The sequence below is a fragment of the Anomaloglossus baeobatrachus genome, chromosome 2, assembly GCF_048569485.1.
Source record: "Anomaloglossus baeobatrachus isolate aAnoBae1 chromosome 2, aAnoBae1.hap1, whole genome shotgun sequence".
Classification (NCBI taxonomy): Eukaryota; Metazoa; Chordata; class Amphibia; order Anura; family Aromobatidae; genus Anomaloglossus; species Anomaloglossus baeobatrachus.
Genome location: NC_134354.1, coordinates 95,326,107 through 95,346,525, shown reverse-complemented (window position 1 = coordinate 95,346,525; position 20,419 = coordinate 95,326,107). Strand labels below are relative to the sequence as shown.

At 46.5% G+C, this 20,419-nt stretch overlaps 2 protein-coding genes across 2 annotated transcripts in view; one reads left to right on the top strand and one right to left on the bottom strand.

The window, feature by feature from the left end:
* TAX1BP3 (Tax1 binding protein 3) overlaps positions 1-6,466 on the top strand; it is a 46,712-nt gene extending 40,246 nt beyond the window's left edge. Inside the window, exons 3-4 of the mRNA XM_075335184.1 lie at positions 2,147-2,224; positions 2,374-6,466. Of these exons, the coding sequence (XP_075191299.1) occupies positions 2,147-2,224; positions 2,374-2,511 (216 nt within the window). The 3' untranslated portion in view covers positions 2,512-6,466. The remainder of the gene's footprint in view (positions 1-2,146; positions 2,225-2,373) is intronic.
* A 4,479-nt stretch (positions 6,467-10,945) lies between these two features.
* Positions 10,946-20,419, bottom strand: part of CTNS (cystinosin, lysosomal cystine transporter) — a 59,112-nt gene continuing 49,638 nt past the window's right edge. Inside the window, exon 11 of the mRNA XM_075335183.1 lies at positions 10,946-14,572. Coding sequence (XP_075191298.1) covers positions 14,442-14,572 — 131 coding nt within the window. The 3' untranslated portion in view covers positions 10,946-14,441. The remainder of the gene's footprint in view (positions 14,573-20,419) is intronic.

Here is a 20,419-nt window from a genome sequence, read left to right as displayed (position 1 = left end):
GAGGCTGATATCAAAGGTAAATATCGGGTAACCAAGGACAGGGCTTCTTGGTTACCCGATGTTTACATTAGTTACCAGCCTCAGCAGAAGCCGGCTCCCTGCTCACTGCACATTAGTTGTTGCTGTCTCGCTGTCACACACAGCGATCTGTGCTTCACAGCAGGACAGCAACAACTAAAAAATGGCCCAGGACATTCAGCAACAACCAACGACCTCACAGCAGGGGCCAGGTTGTTGCTGGATGTCACACACAGCAACATCGCTAGCAACGTCACAAAAGTTGTTCGTTACCAGCGATGTTGCTAGCGATGTTGCTTAGTGTGACGGGGCCTTTACATGTGTGTATAGTGTTTGTGACTGGCACAACCACTATAGGTGAGTTTGTTTTACAATTGTACCCTTTCTATATTGGGGTAACACCCTATTGCGCTTTTTTTTCCCCACAGCTCTTAACTTGTGTGCCCAAACACAGATGCTTATCTGGTAATGCCCAATTGACAATTGCAATGTTAAGAAGAACTCAAATCAGACATGTTAGGAAAGAGTGACAGACGATCATTACCAGCACTGCGCATTCTCTGCAAGTCATTAGGACATTTGTGTGTTTCAATCCTAATAATTGGTTATTTCTTATATCCCCAAACTTGAAGTTCATTATTTTTTTTTTTTTTTACACATTTAATGTCAACCCAACTCTCCAGATTTCGCATCACATATATTTTTAATTCCTTCTTTATAGACAATAGATCTCCAGGCTGACCAAAAGTACAATAAATAATAAGAACGCACATGACAGGTCTCAGCCCCCTCCCAGACAACCCACCTTCCTTAGTATGTCCCCCACATGCAGCTGGCAATATCTTTGCTGCCTTTGACCTGAGAGTAGTGATATAGAAGATATGTCCTTATAATAACCTGCAGAGATACAGCTTCTCTGATGCGCACAGACTTTCTACTATTTGCTGTGTTGAGAATAATTGGCATGTTCCTATGACCTGCAGCCTTAGGTTTCTCTGTTGCCTTTTATGAGCAGGAGTCAAGGGAGAAAGGCTATCACAAGCAGAAGGCAGGGGGAGACTGGCTGAAACTGCATCACATAGGATATGCAAATACTCTGCCATTAGTCAGGGGATAAAAGCTCTATAGGACTCTAAGGGTACTGTCACACTAAACGACGTACCAGCGATCCCGACAACGATTTGACCTGGTAAGTCGCTGGGAGGTCGCTGGTGGGATGTCACACAGTTAGACCTTACCAACGACCCAGTAACGATAGAGGTCGCAGTAGCGCCCTGCATAACGATCTCAGCGGTCATTGGGACACTGTCACACAGCGTCAAACATAGCGATGTGTGCTGCCCTGCGGGAGACCAAAAACCAAAAAATGGTCCAGGACATTCAGCAACGACCGGCGACCTCACAGCAGGGGCCAGGTTGTTGCTGGATGTCACACACAGCGACATCGCTAGCAAGATCGCTGTTGCGTCACAAAAACCGTAACTCAGCAGCAATGTCTCTAGCGATGTTGCTTAGTGAGACGTGGCCTTAAAGGTCTTGTCTACTACAAGAACACTTCCTTCTCATTCCCCATGTTTGGCCTGATTAAGATAGAAGAGCTTATACTCTCCTCCCGTGCCGGCGCTGTTCCAGTGGTGTCAGTAGTCGCTCTCCAGGGACTTATGTGAGCCCTGCTCTTAATCAGTTCTGGCTTTACTGGCCCCGCCATAGGATGTATAAGTAGTTAAAAGGAAGCCGGAGCTGTGGTTGGCGCTCACTTCATCTTGATTACATGTACATCCGAAGGTGGGGCCAGTGAAGCCAGCGGTGATGGGGCGTGAGGCTCGCGGGACATCACAACCTCACATGAGCCCCGGAGAGCGAGTGCTGACACCGCAGGAACGGTGACTGCATGTGAGGTGAATATAGAAGCTTATTTTATCTTAAAGGGGACAAACCTGGGGAGTGAGAAGGGGCTGTCCAAGTAGTGGACAACCGGTTTAATGATTTTAATTAATGGTTTTGTCAGCAGCAAAAAAAAAAAAAAAGTTGCTGTCATGATGTTCTGCAGCAGCAAACCTAAAAGCTGCAGGTCTGAATTAAGAATTTAACCTATAATAAACTATTGTCTCCTTGCTTTGAACCATAGGGCATCTATGTGACACGAGTGACTGAAGGAGGACCAGCGGAGGTGGCTGGCCTTCAAATGGGAGACAAAATCATGCAGGTAACTAAATCATGAAACTGCTTCACAGAATTCTGCTGCCTCAGGAATACTGTGTAACCTGACCAGACGCAGGCCTGAAAACCACTCTCTGCCTCTGTCAGACCGTTTATCAGGGTTGTACAGCAATACTCAGCACATCTGTCTTGTAGGTGAATGGATGGGACATGACTATGGTGACACACGATCAGGCCCGAAAGCGTCTCACTAAGAAGAATGAGGAAGTTGTCCGGCTACTGGTGACCAGGAAATCTCTGCAGGAGGCCATGAGACAGTCTATGAGGCCATAAGGACCACGCTGCTACACAGAGCTCATCCTTTAGTCCACAGGTTCCACTGAAGAACAAGTGATGGGCAATCTTGTATGTATGGGTCGTTGCTGGTCTGCAGATCCCAAAGAAAATGCTGGGATAGATCAAGCAGCCGCACATGTGTTAGTTTGCCTCTCGCTAAGTGATCTGTTCCTTAGTGGCCGCAGTAGCACGTCCAATATACATGCTTTACAGGCCGTGTACGCGGCGTCCTCCTATAATCACTTCTCTCATTGCCATGAGCACTCCTAGGTTTATAGAACTCCCATTCCATTCAATCAACGGTGACCATGCATTGTGCCTCTATATCTCAACTAGACCTTAGCTGCTGGTCCACCGTTGGCCTCACTTTTATGATGCCTACCTTAAAGACATTAACTGTTGATTATACACTAGAAGGGTGTGGTATATAGCCATTTAATGGCATTTACCATCAATCACGTCTACATGGCTGCAATGCTCTCCCCTTTAAAGAGCATTGGCTCATTAATACACTATGTTAAACACATTCAGTCCATTTTTACTGCCACGTATTTAAAGAGGACCTGTCTGCTTTTCTGACATGTCTGTTGTAGTAAACACTTGAATAAATTTTGGAGCTCCTTTCCTTAACTTTTCAGTGATGCCTTTCCTCTGTTATTCCTCCTGGAAATGTATGCATTAAATGGCAAACGGGTCATTGAGGTGCATACCTATTCATGCTGTGATTGTCAAACGGAATGGTAACAAGCCATGGCCCATCTCGCGTTGTATTTCCAGGAGGAATATTATAGCGAGTCGACACAGAGCTCTCGGAAAGGTGGCACCAATATTGGCTTTTCATGGGGTGTGCAAATATTTACTAAAACAAAGCTACCATGGCCTCGTAAATCTGTTCTTTTAATAATGCTGGTACTATAACGATGTGTTTTTATTAAATCCTGTACTAGAGAGCGCTGATGCTGCACACCAAAGTGTCAAAATGAATGCATTCACACCTGGTATTGGGCGACACTAAAATTATATATACTATATACTAATCTATATATATATATATATATATTTTATATATAATATATTTTATAGTGAAACCTCCATTTCCAATTTTAAACGGAATGACTGTTCAAACCTAGCACAGGCGCTCGGTGCACCCTTGGTGTGGCCAAGCAGTTCAGTGCACCTTCCCATCTATTTGGTTTGGATCTAGATAGAAAAGAATTGGGTGGGAAGGGGACTGCACTGACCTCCCACGCCGGGGGTAAACAAAGCCCCCTGTGCTTGGTTTGAACAGTCATTTTATGCTGAATTCCTTTAATTGTTATATTGGAATGTAAACTCTGTAGCTTCATAAGGACCAATAATTATCTTTAGAAAATGGACCTAGATGGCAATAACGGTGATGCCAAACGATAGCCCGTCTGCACAGCGGGTATCACAAAGCACTGTCTATGACCACTGTACATGTATACCAAAGACTAACACTAATCTACTAATCTTAGTTTATCGTTCTGCAATCACAAAGTGGCTTTTGTTCGTTAGTTTTACACAATTTCAGGATTGATCAGGGCATAGAAGTTTAGTAGGAGCAGTTTATTATTGTTTTTGTAAATTTCCTGCCAAAAATAGCTGCTTTCATCAGGAAACGTAATATTCCTTTGTGAAAGCTTTAGTGTAGTTTTTCCTGATGTAATCTGCGAATGTAACAGGGAGCTAAACTAGCTCCACGTGAATGTACATAATGGGAATATGCCTTTTAACCTTTTTAATATCCATGGTCCATTATACCGGCGTCTGTCATTGTAGATGTTTCTATGGCCGTGTTCACACATGGTGTTATTACATTATGGAAATCTGTGCCTAAATCCACAATGAAAGCTGTACGCGTTTCATGCCGATTTTGGTGCAGAATTTAGCCGGGGAGGTTACCATCACATTGCATGAATAAAAACCTCGGCAGCAACAGATGGGGAACCACAGGTAAATTCCCCCCTCCATAATCTGTTTCAAGAATCCGTTTAAGAAGAGCAGGCACACACGGATCAGATTTGGTGCAGACGCTTTCTGCAGAAAACAGTGCCTTTTTTTTCTGTGTGCAAGAAAAAACAAAAGAAAAAACACCGCTAACCTAGTGTTGCCAGGAAAGACCATGCATTGTATGCGTTTTGGTGTGGGTATTTTCATGCGTTCATTTGAGTGCCTAAAAATAAAAGCTGAAAGTATGACCTATTGCCTTAAAAAAAAACAAAAAAAAAAACAAACACTACAGTTCAGAAAGGGCAAAGAAAAAATGCAGAGTGAATGAGATTAGAAATCTCATTTTATATTTCTGCAACTGTACAATGCTGCCCCCCCTCCTCCCGAATAAATGCAGTAGAACACTACTTGTAAACACGTTCTATAGCTGCGGAAACAAACCAGTATACTCAAAGCATTCCCTTGATCGCAATGTTTGTCAGCTCACATCAGAAACTGACATACCCCAAATTTAAAAAGCTGCAGCACAGGTCCGTTTCAGCTGCCGATTTTACATGCACAAATCTATATGAGAAAGCCATAGTATTTCCATCCCTTGGGAACCCTCTTAAGGAGGCTTTACACGCTACGATATCGTTAATGTTTTATCGTCGGGGTCACGTTGTTAGTGACACACATCCGGCGTCATTAACAATATCGCAGCGTGTGATACTTACCAGCGACCTTAAAAATGGTGAAAATCGTTCACCATGGAGAGGTCGTCCCAAAACCAAAAATCGGTAATGGTTGATTATCGATGAGATTCGTTGCTCCTGCAGCAGCACACATCGCTGTGTGTGACCCTGCAGGAGCGAGGAACGTCTCCTTACCTGCCGCCGGCCGCAATGCGGAAGGAAGGAGGTGGGTGGGATGTTACGTCCCTCTCATCTCCACCCCTCCGCTTTGATTGGCCGGCCGCTTGGTGACGTCGCTGTGACGCCGAACGTCCCTCCCCCTTGAGGGAGGGATTGTTCGGCAGTCACCGCGACGCCGCCGACCAGGTAAGTGCGTGTGACGCTGCCGTAGCGATAATGTTCGCTGCGGCAGCGAACACACGATATCGCATCCACGACGGGGGCGGGTGCTTACACGCTCGATATCGCTACCAATTGCTTGCGATGTCATAGCGTGTAAAGCCCGCTTTAGGCCTTCTACACACGCTGCCTTTTTGGGTGCAGTTTGTGGTGCTTAACTGCATGCATTTCCTTCCCCAGCAAAGTCTATGAGAAATCTGAAAGGCTATGCACACGTTGCTTCTTTATTACCTGCAGTTTTGATTGCAGAAAAAAGAAGCAGCATGTCACTTTTTTCTGCGTTTTTGACCTGCGTTTTTCCATTGAATATGAACATATGGGCAAAAAACGCATGCGGTTTTTGGGCAGAGGGTGTGTTTTTCGCTGAAGAAACAAAACTGCAGTGTGTGCACATACCCTTATGGCTCATATAGCAGAATTCTTGATCTGAAATGCAGCGTCCATAGAAATCCATAGGGTGCCCACTGTGCAGATTATTTCCCCAAAGGGACTCTGTGTGTAGCCACATACACTCCACGCGCACAGCCTGGTGGGTGAAGCAAAGATTGCTTTGCTCACACTAATGCAACATTACACTCCACTGTGAGACAATTGTACATAAGCCGATAGCAGGATAGCAGAACAACACCGAAATGTTCTGTATTGCACCCAAAATATTCAAAAGGAAGTGCATCCGCATGCATTCAGATGACCACAATATGGCTCCATACAGTAGCACTAAGCTTTACTAAATATTTTTCAATGCAATCTTCAAATGCCATGATGAAATCTGATCCCATGTTTGTCATAACTGGCCAATATGGAGATTTTATTTATTGATAGCGGCAATCTATGAAATTGCAGAAAACAACTCGGGTTTTCAACTGTAGTTATACAGACAGATTTAACAATGGTGCTTCTAAGGACTAGGACACACGGCAAGAAAAAAGGTGCGAGTGGAATTCGATAACAAAAAAAGAAAAAAAAAACGCATTCCACCCAGACCAAAATTACTGTATGGGCCCATGAGCGATTGTTTTCTTGGTCCTAATCGGACCGAGAAAACAGTCGCAGCATGCTGCGAGTGGAATGTGATTCTGTTCCACTCTCACCCATGCAAGTGTCTTGGCCGAGAAACATTGCACTGCTCTCGCGTTACACCGGTGTCACACGAGAATAGTGCGATTCTCGCATCAGTTGGCAACGGAAGAGAGAGGGCGATAAATTCCCCCCCCCATGCAGCTGTGGTCTGATCACACAATGAGACCACAGTCGCATGACCCTCGGCTCCCGCTGTGCTGCGAGCGTGCGCCGAGTGTCATGCGAGGACACGTAGTAATCGCCGTGTGACGTTGGCCTAATACAAAGTCTGTGTGCTGCCCAGGACTAAGCCCATAAGAAACTTCTAATACAAGAGCTCCTTAGTTGTTAAAAAGGACCATTCACCAAATTGTAAAAGCTGACCTGGGCAAATCATGGTCAATGCAGAACAGAATAAGGCGTCATTCACACATCAGCATTTTTGATCAGAATTTGAATGCCAAAACCAGGAGTATATTCAAAACGCAGAAGAGGTATCAATCTTTCAGTTAGATTTTGTCTTCTAAAACTAGAAACTGACTGCCAGAGATGAGAGCTGAAATCTGCCATCATACTCAGGGCTGCTGTGCCCAGCACTGTCCTCACTCTGTACTGTGACTGTCGGTGCTATTGTGGCAGCCTAATGTTCACTTGGAATGTAAAGAAAAAAATGTAACTTTAGGTGCCTGACTGCAACAGAGGAAAAATTAGGGAAAAAAAATATATAATTCTGCTCTGCAGAGCCTATTACATCATGTGTCCAAATCACCAAATTCTTCTTCGTGATCGGTCTTCTTTAAGTGAACTTTTACATTCCAAGAACCTGAAACGTGAACAGCAGCAAGGGCTCCAAAAAGAGAGCAAATTAAGGGGACCTGCCAGTGAAGTCCATGTCTCCAGACCAAAGTTGAAGTCTTGGTTTCCTGTTCTGTGGGTTTATATGCATATTATTATAGTGAAAAGTACATTATGATAAGGGAACCTGTCCTGTCCCAAAACACTATAAGGCTAAGTGCGCACGTTGCGTATTTGCATGCAGTTATGCTGCGATCTGCACCGCAGCGTAACTGCATGCGTCCTGTGTCCCCAGCATAATCTATGAAGATTAAGCAGGAGATGTGCGCACATGGCGTCATAGGCTATGTGCCCACGGGTGATCGCACCTGCGGCTGTATCCACAGGTACGGCCGAATGTTTCCCGCAGCTGCCCGCCGGCATCCGCAGCTATTTTTAGCTGCGGGATTCCAGCGATCTAGCAGCGGTAAACCTGCGGACGTCCCGGCCTCTATCTCCATAGTGGAGGGCAGGGATAATTGACATGCAGTTATGTGCGGCTGCGGGACATCTGCACCATGTTCCGCAGCCGAACATTCCGCAACGTGGACACAGACACTCCCCATGTCCCATAGGGTAACATGGGGAGTGTCTGTACATGCTAAAACCTGCAGATTTATCTGGAAAATCCAGATAATTCCGCAGGTTTTCCGCGGCAAATTCCGCAGAAACAAGCTCCCGTGGGCACATAGCCTTAGAGAGCAGCGCTTCGGCTGCTGCCCAAAGCTCGCGTTCTAAGAAGTGACATGTCACTTCTTTTCTGCGCTCTGCATGCAGCGCCCGCTCTGTCTATGGGAGGGGCTGCACTCAGAGCGCATGGAATATGCTTTTTTTTTTTTCATTACGGACTGTTTCTGCAGCGATTTGAAGAGCACGTGTGCTGTTCAAATCGCTGCAGAAATTTCTGCAGGGACAGAACGCTACGTGCGCACATAGCCTTAACCTGCTTTGTGATAGAGGCACAGCTTCAGTCACCGCTTGGTACATGGTGACCGGCGGCTGTCACCACATCCTGGCACTGACAGCTGGCTCTGCACGGTTCCTCTGAATTAAACAAATATCTAAACCACTAAAAATTCAGGAGAGAAAAACTTGTGTCTAACTCAGCTGAAAGATACATCCACCTTGTGCTTATTGTGCAGATTTGGTTGCAGAAATTCTGTGGCATTGCAGCTTTCACTGTGGGTAAAGGGTAACCGCTGCGGCAGAGTCCCCTGCATTAGATCTGTGAGAACATATCCCAAGGGGTACATTCACATTAGGCTTCAAGACAGCCTGTACCCATGTGAAAAGTGGGCAGTTTTTAACTTTTTTTTTTTCCCCTTCTGCTCCCCTGAAGTTTTTTTGGACACTTGTGGCCTTAGATACTGTGCAGATGTATCCACCATTACATATATACAATGATCAGATTACAGAGGTAAAGGCCTTGGTAATATAAAGCTATATACGCCTGTGTAATAATCAGCCCGTGCTGTGTGAATGCAGAATAGCTCCTCCCTATAGTAGCAGTTAGGTTGTGTTCAGGTGATGTCTTGTCCGTGTTATATTTGTATAGTGTACAGAGGAAACCACTTGTTCATGAAGGGACACTGTAAATGATGATACTTTTGAAAATGCACTAATTTTGCACTCCTCATCGCTGACCAAACGTGTGCCGGCCTCACAATGTGTTAGGCAGAAATTAGTAGCTTTTATATTGTTTGTACACAATAAAATAAAAACTGGATTCTGTTGTGATTTTTTGTTTTTCTAAATCTAATGTTGGATTATTTTTTAAAGGTTGTCTTTTACTAAAAACCTATAAAAAGCACAGTCTTGTCCTCATGTCAAAATTTTATTGTACCTACCAGACTAATATCCAGGAACTGTCACAATTATTGTGTTCTGTAACTTAAAATCCACTCTTTTTCACTGAATGTTCCTCACCAGCAGCAGTCTGCCAGTACACTCTGTGCTGGACCTTCCTTTCCCTTCACTTCCCAGCGTGCACTGCTTTTCATATTGTTCAATGCCTTGTTTAAAGGGAAGCAAACATCAGGATTTTGGTATATAAAGGTGCAGTACTGGCACTATCAGGCACAGGCTGTACATACCATTAGTGGGCAGCTCTGATGTTTAGTCTGTGAAATCCAAGTTTGTGAAGTTTAAAAATTCATCATCTTTTTGACTGACACTTGCACCTCTACTGATAATATCCGGGTGGGTTATGTACATGATTACCACCCCCCCACCGCCTGTTCCTCCCTCTCTCTGGCTGTATGCAAATTTCTCTCCAGTTACACGACGTCTGAGTTGGCGCCTGCGCATAGCGCTCATCTCCGGCGCCATGTTTTTGAAGCCCCCATTACCCAGTTTTGGGTCTGAGAGGGCGGCGCATGAGTCCTCGCTTCTTCAAATCTCGTTGTGACTGCGGGAGCGCGGTCACAACAGGACTGGAGAACAGCTGATCTTACCGATTAGCTGCAGCAGGCATCTAAAAAAAAACTATTTTTGCTTGCAATATAAGAGAGCACAGTTCGGATTAGCAGTGTTAACATGCAAGTTGTGTGACCTGCGCAGTATCTGGAGTGCAGCGCTCCCCAGAAAGCTGGGAGGCAGGGGAATGGTGCGCTCCCGATATCTAGGTTGAAAACAACCCCTTTTTTTTTTTTTTTTTTGAAGCCTGATTTTGTTATGTATGCAGTCTGCATCATACGGCAGCACACACAGCAAGTGAGGTATAGAGCTACAGACACTTTGTATAGACAGATCAGGCCTTATTGTCAGGGTACGTTAGGCCACGTGCACACACTGAGTGAGGTTTTTTTGGGGGGTTTTTTACCTCCATATTTGTAGCCAAAATCTGAAGAGGAACAAGCAGTGGAAAAGTAAAATAGAAACACGGGCACCACTTCTTGGTTTTTGCTTGCAAATGCGAAGGTAAAAACCTCACCAAAAGCTCAACGGGTGCACGGGGAAAGAGGCAGCGCTCAATAGCTGCACATAAGGTTAAACAAGCGTAAAATAAAAATTATTACGGCAGTGCTATAGAAGAGATGGAAATACAATTTATATAGCCAAATAGTTATATATGAATGTTAGAACTTAAATAACAGTCAAGTGGTTTATGAAAGCAAAACTTTGGTTGTAGCAGGTTATAGACCGATTTGGCAACATCACTTACAATCTGGAATAAGAGGTATTTGATTTTACAAAAGCATTCTTGTATTAAAATAGAATTTCCCCTTCTGGAAAGTGCAGCTCTGTATTCTACTAAGAGATATACATATACATACCCCATATCAACGTCTATACTCAAGGTAGAAAATACCACCTACACGATCTACCGTCACATCGGCCAGGTGAACATCAGGTTGTGTATGATTAATACTAAAACATTGTATTTCCCCAATTTATTTTCCTGCTCATTCTTTGTTTTGGAGTCCAGGGGGTGGTCCTAATCATGGACAGCCTTCCCTTTATAAAACTGTACATAGAGATCAGGCAGGCATTAGTACCGTTTTTCTCCATAAATAAAAGTTTCATTATTTATTTATTTATTTTTTTGTTCCCTGAAAAAAAGCATTGCAGCTTATTTTCAGGGTAGGCCTCATTCTTGGAGAAACATGGTTGGGTGCAAGTTTACCCCCCTCCCCTTCTTCCCAGGAGACTCTCTTACCAGACCCTGGTCATCTATGTAGCTCCCAGGTCCTCCTGTGATCTTCAGCAAGCGCTCCCAGCAAGTAAGCTCCATGCTGCATCCCCAGTTTCTGCCCGACACACACTCGTACATCAGAACACACACACACACACACACACACAGAGAGAGTTTCCGGCTAGCAAGGAAAGATGTGACGCAATGCAGCAGAACTCAGAGGACCTGGCAGTGGAACGCACCTCAGGATTCTCTGCCAGCCAGAAGAAATTGGATGTGGTGAATGTGTCTGTGCGATCTGATGCGTGATTGTATTTGTGATCGGAGGTGTGCGATCCACTGCAGGTCCTCCCGGTTGGCGTCTGTGTGTGATTGTGGAGTATCTGCTGTCTATAATGATGTGTCCTGCAGTATCGCTAACGTTTTTTTAGCTGCACGGACACTGCATTATTGAACTGCGGGCTAGGGCTTATTGTCAGGGTAGGGCTTATATTTAACCCTTGCTTCAAAAATTCCTGCTAGGGCTTATTTTTGTAAAAACGCAGTAGGTAGGACCACCCCCTGGACGCAAATGAATAAGTAGGAATATAAATAGTAAAATACACGCTCTACAACACCTTATTAATCTACTCTATTACACACTGCCTCCACAAAAATCTCCTGAAGACTGTAAAAGCCTTTCTTTTTCATTTTAATATAGAGTTTTTAATTTTTTTTTACTTTACTTTGTGTTTTGGAAAAACGCCTTGTGGAGAACAAGTGCATATGACGTCTATTGGAATCTGCTCCAAACTACGCACTGTCAAAATCAAAGACTGCACCTTAGGAAAATAAACAAACATTTTTGAATTCCTCCAAAAAGTAGGCTCTGCAGTATAACAGTGTGAATGTACGCTGGTAGATTATTGGGAAAACTGTTTATACCTGGTAATGGATCATTCTGAGGCTAGGGTCACACTGCTGGGGGGGGATTAATTGGCCAAGTAGCATCTCATTTTGACGGCTAGCACTCATCCCCATGTTATGTCATGGGCCTGTGCACATTTATTTCTGTTTTTTTTTTTTCTTCTCCCTCGGACTGAGGTTAGTCCAAGGAGGAAAAAAATCCGAAAACGACACACTCCACATACAAGGTTTGCTTCTGTAAAATCGGATTGTACACTGCCATTCAAGTCTATTGGTCAGTGTGGGGGGGGAGGGGGAAATCTGACCGCTCTCTGACATCGGAGTGCAGTCTGATTTTCACCGACAGAGTGGAGAAAATAGAGAAATCTTCCCCACATCTAAGAAAATCGTCTTACCGACGCTTGATCAGCATAATTGGACTGATTTTCTTGGATGAGAGAAAATTGATTGTAACCCTAGCCTAAGGTTGCGCACTCATGCAGTGGTCATGCTGTGGCTTTAAAAGCACCCCTCTTGCGTTTTGTTTTTACCTTCAGCACCCCTAGTGCTATGCTTACCAGCTGCTGACTTCTGTTCCTCGTGTCACCATATTGTGACTGCAATTCCTGACTGACAAAGTGCGAGTAGTCACCAGCTCTTAATGGAAGTCTATGAGAGTCTCATTCTAGCTCTCACACTTAGGCTATGTTCACACAGTGCATCTTTTGGTGTGTTTTTGAGGTCACAAAGATGCACCTAAACGCATGCATTTCCTTCCCCCAGCAAAGTCTGAGATTTCTATTTTGCAGTCTACACCGTACATTTTTTTTTGTCTGTATCTTGGCAGCGTTTTTGACGATGTAGCATATCAATTCTTTTTGCGTTTTTGAGTCCTTCCAATCAATAGATTTGACTTTAAAAACATTGGGAAAAACGCAGTAAAAATGCATCAAACTCGTGCGCTTTTGGATGCGTTGATGCCATGGGTGCATTTTTTAGGGCCAAAAATGCATCTTTGTAGTTACAAAAGATGCATTGTGTGAACATAGCCTTACATTGAGAAGTATACTCCAGCTCACCCAGCAAACACTGAAGTGGTTCAGCAGGTCAGAACTACCAGAAGACTAATGGAGCGGTGTCGAGAACAGCAGATGATAGCCGGTATCTTACTATGGGCAAGGAATAGCAATAAGTGATAGTGATACCACTAGCAGTGAAATATAAAACCAAAACCCCAGAGTGCTGCTTTAACCGCAGCAGCCTTGCGTCTTTGTGCATTGAAACCATCTTACAGGGAAACCGCTGTTTGACCTGCAAAACAGAGGGCCATTCTGATCGGCCGTCCAAGTGAAACTGCTGCTTCCCTTCAAGAGTAAGTGATTGTGCATGGAAAAAGTAAAAAAAGACCTCAGCGGCACAGGACTTCTACGTTTAAAAGCCACAGCATGACAATTGCCCGATAAACTAGAAAAATGTTCAGTTGTTGGGTGAAATGATTTTTAAGCTTGCCTAATTATAAACACACAATTATCGCTGTCATAAGCACGTCACCCTGTGTAAACAGGACATGTGCTGCCGAGAACAATAACAGTGTAGACAGGCAATCCACGTCTGTACAAAAATAGGCTCAATAGTCACTGCCGCCCAGCTTCTATGTAGCTGATGAACGGTTGCTTAACGCTGCTCTATAGTTACCATGTTTCCCCAAAATAAGACACGGTCTTATATTTTTGTCCGAAAAATGTGCTAGGGCTTATTTTTGGGGAAACACGGTCGGGGGTCGCTCTTAGGTCCTCCTACGATCCCGGCAGCAGATATGCTACACACACACACCGATACTAATTGCTTCCACCTGGCAGGGAACCCAGGGACATAGTGCTGTGGAGCATAAGGACCTGTGGTGCCACAGCATGTGTGTGGATATGCGGTCCACTGCAGGTCCTCCTGATCGGGATCTGGCAAGTATGATTTCAGGGTCGGTCTTCTTTCTTTTGGGGGTGTCTGCTTTCTATAATGAAGTGTCCTGCAGCATTTGTTTAGGGCTTATTTTCAGGGTAAGGCTTATTTTTGGGGGTAATACAGTAGTATGGATGCTGCCATGGGCTGGGGCTGTAGACACTTTGTCTTGCAGGGAATGCGATTGTGTCACGTGTTATTTCAAACAGCGGAGATCAAAATGTCTAAAAAGTTCAATGACAATCCAACTTTGGTGAAGTAGAATCCTTTCATATTGGGGAAGGTTCACACACCCAAATTTCCTAGTCCATTTTATGGCCACAGTTCCCAGCCATAGCCACCTATATGGGTGTGTGACCCTTCCCTTATTCTTCAGTCACTTCTGATTTCTTATACAATTCACTGGATATAGAGGCTGGTGTGAAATTCAAGTTTCTTCTATAAATTAAGGCACAGCAGTCAAAAATCAAAAAAATCCCTTGTAGAAATGGAAAGAGCAACTTGTCCTCTCTTCGTTAAACGTTTTGGTATCCTTGAGTTTTTCTATACAAGCAGTAATGCTGAGTTATAAATACGATGTCAAAAATAATGGAGAACAGGCCCAAACCAAACTTTGTGGGGTCACCAAATATCAACCTCCATTCATCTGTTGAAAGGAAAGAGGAAGAAATGTTATTGTCATGCCAAAGTGCACCCATAAATAAGGCGCTGGTCACACCCTGCGCATCATTCATCATTTCAGAGCGTTGTAGATTCATTTATATAGAGAAGTCACATTTCAGATGCAAATGGAGCCTAACGGATATCCAGCCTTGCAATCATATACCACGAAGGATGAAAGCGCACAAAGAAGCATGGCGAGAAGAAATGGCAAAAATCCTGATCTAATGTCACATTGGCCAGGGGTAACATTGTGTCTGTGTTGCGGCTGCAATATCCAAACCTCTCACCATACGAATGAAGCAAGCGTAAGGCCTCTATACACATTAGACAATCATAAATCCACTGATGGCTTAATGTGAATGGGGCCTCGCGACTCCCCAGACATATGATAGATCCGGCAAGTGCAATTTCAGATTGCTGATCCTTTTGAAGAAAACACATGAGTCAGAAGAGGGCAGGCGGCAGAACCATAATTTGGCCGATAGATATCTATGTATCTATCTAATGTAAGGACCCTGTCGTATACTCAACCTCCGACGGCTTCATAAGTTTTCGGTGCTGCTTTGGTACTGCGGTGCCATCTTGTGCTCGTTACTTCTGACTGGCCGAAAGTTAGAAGTTACGTCACAAGCTCTGAATGCAAATCTATGAGAGCCAGTCCGAGGCCCTCAGACTTGTAAGCTCTGGCACACTCCATGAAACACTGGAGCTGCTGGCAGGTCACAAATCACAGGAGACCAACACTGGACACAAATGAAGATGGCAGGCAAGCATAGGATGGGACAAGAGACTTTTATTTAGGCCGGGGCCACACGGGGCACTACTGCAATGCTTGCATGACACTCTGCTTGCGCTGGCAGCACAGCAGGAGCCGAGTGTCATGCTAGTGTCCCTGCAACTGCGGTCCGACTTTGCGAGTGGACCTCAGCTGCAGGGGGCGGGCCGGCACGGAGGAGGGGAGGGAGGGATTTCTCTCCTTCTGTCCTCCGTAGCCGGCTATTGCGATTCTCGTGCTGCACGCACAGTACACCGGTGAACCGAGAGTGCAGTGCGATTTTTCTCTCGCCCCATTCACTTGAATGGGTGCGAGAGAAATGAGTCTCGCATTACACCTGCAGCATGCTGCGATTGTTTCTCAGTCCGATTAGGGGTGAGAAAATAATCGCTCATGGGTGCTGACACACAGGCTAGAATTGGTCCGAGTGGAATGTGATGTTTTATTGCACTCCACTCGCACCAATTTTCTCGCCGTGTGGCTTAGGCCTTAAAGCTCCACTCCAACAGTGCAATAAAAAAAAAAACCTGCTGGGGTGGTGCTTTACAGTTAATCATCAAGGCTATGGCTGAAATTCTGAGCTAATGCCTGGAGGTGATCAGTCGTCAGATGAATGATGATCAATAAATGAGGGGCAAAAATACCCTGTATAAGTAAGATGAGCATCAGCAGACCTGCAGAGATCACCCTATTCTGTGACAGTTGCCTAGTCTTCCCTTCTTATCAGAGGCAGTGCAGTTCACCTCTCACTAAACCTTTGAAGATCTGAAGCTGGTTGGTCTTCAATATATTAGAAACAGCCGATGTTCAGTAATCTCACTGCCGCCGATTTGTTGATTACTCGATGGCTGCAGCGGTGATATCATTTTAACCACACTGCAGCCAATCAATTATCACTGCGTCTCTGTAATTGTAGGCAGCACGAGCAGCTGAGTTCAGTGATTGTTTACAGGCAGCAGCGGTGCCATCTTGTGAGCAGCACTGCAGCCAATCACCAAAGCAAGAAAAGAGCTAAAGCACAGAATCCGGGGAGGTTGAGTGCTAAATCAGGAAACATGTTTAAGGCGGCCAGACACTTTCAATTATTTTCAGCCAAACATTTACTTGGCCTGTGTGCATGTATTTTCAAGAGGACTGGGGAATCAGATATTTCTGAAGGCGAATTATCTCCAGGAAGAACCAAAAAGTATCAGATGCTGACCTTCCAATATAACAGATCTGTCCCCTGCCAATATCATCTGTCGGGAACAGTCAGGAGGCCACCATACTCAGAACAGCGTTGGCCAGTCCTGCCTAAATCGACCGGTTCTGCTGTCTTTTGCTACAATATATGGTAACCTTTAAGCTCCTCAGTCACATATGATAGCAGTCTCTGACCAATCCCTCCTCCGGTGCCAACAACGGTGCCCACAACAAGCCGGCTGGGAATGGCTGAGCTTGTGTGTACTGCACTAGACTAAGCTGCTGCATACACCAACAAAAAGAGAATTTTGTTTACTTACCGTAAATTCTTTTTCTTATAGTTCCGACATGGGAGACCCAAACCATGGGTGTATAGCTACCGCCTCCGGAGGACACACAAAGTACTAGACTCAAACGTGTAGCTCCTCCCTCCGGCTATATACACCCCCTGGATGACAATCTACCCAGTTCAGTGCAAAAGCTGAAGGAGGACATCCACCCATAAGTAGAGAAAGAGTAAAACTCGGAAAGACCAGAACTCTGTCTACTAACAACAGCCGGTGAAACACACGGAACAAAAAACTGCCAACAGGCAACAGGGAGGGTGCTGGGTCTCCCATGTCGGAACTATAAGAAAAAGAATTTACGGTAAGTAAACAAAATTCTCTTTTTCTTTATCGTTCCTTATGGGAGACCCAAACCATGGGACGTTCCAAAGCAGTCCATGGGCGGGAAATAAACCAAACTGAGAAGTAGGCAAAACCTAACTTCACAAATGTGCGACAGCCGCCTGAAGAATGCGTCTGCCCAAGCTCGCATCTGCCGAAGCATGAGCATGCACCTGGTAGTGCTTCGAAAAAGTGTGCAGACTGGACCATGTGGCAGCCTGACAAACCTGCTGAGCCGTAGCCTGGTGCCTGAAAGCCCAGGAGGCACCGACAGCTCTGGTCGAGTGCGCCTTAATCCCTGGCGGGGGAGGCACCTGAGAACACTGGTAGGCATCGGAGATAGCCGACCTGATCCAACGAGCTAGGGTCGGTTTAGAAGCAGCGAGACCCTTGCGCTGACCAGTGGTTAGCACAAAAAGTGAGGTGCACCGCCTCAAAACGGCGGTGCGTGACACATAGATTCGGAGCGTCCGCACCAAATCTAAGGAGTGCAACTCCTTCTCAAAGCGATGCACAGGGGCCGGACAAAGAGAAGGCAATGAAATGTCCTGGTTAAGGTGGAAAGGAGACCCCACCTTAGGGAGAAAGTCCGGAGTCGGACGAAGAACCACCTTGTCTTGGTGGAACACCAAAAAGGGGGATTCTGAAGAGAGCGCAGCCAAATCCGAAACTCTCCTGAGAGAAGTTATGGCTACTAGAAAAACAACTTTCTGTGAAAGTCTAAACAAGGGAACCTCCCTGAGAGGCTCAAAGGGGGGTTTCTGTAAGGCCGTGAGGACCAGATTAAGGTCCCAGGGATCCAAGGGCCGCCGGTAAGGAGGAATGATGTGAGATGCGCCCTGCATGAAGGTGCGCACCTGAGACAGTCGGGCGATACGCCGCTGGAACAATACCGACAGAGCCGACACCTGTCCCTTGAGGGAATTGAGGGACAGTCCTAGCTGTAGACCGGACTGTAGAAAAGACAGGATGGTCGGCAAGGAGAACGGCCAAGGAGCATGGCCGGACGAACGACACCAGGACAGGAAAATTTTCCAAGTCCTGTGGTAAATCTTGGCCGAGGAAGACTTCCGAGCCTGAGTCATGGTGGAGATGACCTCAGAGGGAATGCCTGAAGCCGTCAGGATCCAGGACTCAAGAGCCACGCCGTCAATCTGAGAGCCGCAGAATTCTGGCGGAAGAACGGACCTTGAGAGAGAAGGTCTGGGCGGTCCGGGAGACGCCACGGCACCTCTACGGACAGATGGAGCAGGTCTGGGTACCACGCTCGCCTGGGCCAGTCCGGAGCAATGAGTATGACTCGACGGCCCTCCATTCTGATCTTGCGCAGAACCCTGGGCAAGAGCGCTAGAGGGGGAAACACATAGGCCAGACGGAACTGAGACCAATCTTGAACCAGTACGTCTGCTGCGAAGGCTTGAGGATCGTGGGAGCGAGCCACGTAAACCGGAACCTTGTTGTTGTGCCGGGATGCCATTAGATCTACTTCCGGAGTGCCCCACTTGCGGCAGAGTGATCTGAACACTGACGGATGCAGGGCCCACTCGCCGCCGTCTACGGTTTGACGGCTGAGATAATCGGCCTCCCAGTTTTCTACGCCTGGGATGTGGACTGCAGATATGGTGGACTTCGAGTCCTCCGTCCACTGGAGGATTCGTTGAACCTCCAACATCGCCAGACGGCTGTGAGTCCCGCCCTGGTGATTGATGTAGGCAACCGCTGTCGCGTTGTCTGACTGGACTCGGATGTGCTTGCCCACCAACAGGTGGTGAAAGGCTAGGAGAGCTAGAAACACAGCTCTGATCTCCAGCACATTGATTGAGAGGGCTGATTCGGACGGAGTCCAAGTGCCCTGTGCTCGGTGATGGAGAAATACTGCTCCCCAACCGGAGAGACTGGCATCCGTGGTGAGGATCACCCAGGACGGAGTCAGGAAGGAGCGTCCCTGTGACAGAGAGAGGGGCCGAAGCCACCACTGAAGAGAGCTCCTGGTCTGTGGCGACAGAGCCACCAGCCTGTGCAAGGAAGAGATCCGCTTGTCCCAACAGCGGAGGATGTCCAGCTGCAGGGGACGCAGATGGAACTGGGCAAAGGGAACCGCTTCCATTGACGCCACCATCTGACCCAGCACCTGCATGAGGTGTCTGATGGAATGACGGCGGTGCCGCAGCAGAGAGCGTACCGCCAGACGAAGGGACTGCTGTTTGACTAAGGGCAGCTTCACAAGTGCCGGCAGAGTCTCGAATTGCATCCCTAGGTACTCGAGTTTCTGGGTTGGAATCAGAGTGGACTTGGGCAAATTGACAAGCCACCCGAACTGGACTAGAGTGGCGAGAGTGAGCGAGACACTCCGCTGGCAGTCTGCACTGGATGAGGCCTTGACTAGAAGGTCGTCCAGGTAAGGAATCACTGCCAACCCCTGGAGGTGCAGGACCGCAACCACTGCTGCCATGACCTTGGTGAATACTCGAGGGGCCGTGGCTAGGCCGAAGGGGAGAGCCACGAATTGGAAATGTTCCTCTCCGATTGCAAAGCGTAGCCAACGCTGGTGCGAAACCGCAATAGGAACATGCAGATAGGCATCTCTGATGTCGATGGATGCCAGAAAATCTCCTTGGGTCATTGAGGCAATGACCGATCTCAGAGATTCCATGCGAAAGTGCCGCACCTGAACATGCTTGTTGAGAAGCTTGAGATCCAGGATGGGCCGGAAGGAACCGTCCTTTTTGGGGACCAGAAAGAGGTTTGAGTAGAAACCGCTGAACCGTTCCCGGGCGGAAACCGGAACAATTACACCGTTGGCCTGCAGGGATGCCACGGCCTGAGAGAAGGCGGCGGCTTTGGCGCAGGGGGGGGGGGTGGACAGAAAAAATCTGTTTGGCGGGCTGGAAGAAAATTCTATCCTGTAGCCGTGGGAGATGATATCCCGCACCCACTGATCGGAGACGTGTTGAAACCACACGTCGCCAAAGTGGGAGAGCCTGCCACCGACCAAGGACGTTGCTGGCGCAGCCAGATAGTCAAGAGGAGGCTGCCTTAGTGGCAGCGGCTCCTCCGGCCTTTTGAGGACGCGGCTTTGCGCGCCAGTTGGGTTTACGATCCTTGGCTGCGGTAGTGGATGAGGTCGAGGGCTTAGAGGCTGACCAGTTAGAGGAACGAAAGGAACGAAAATTCGATTGGTTCCTGCTCTGGACCGGTTTCCTGG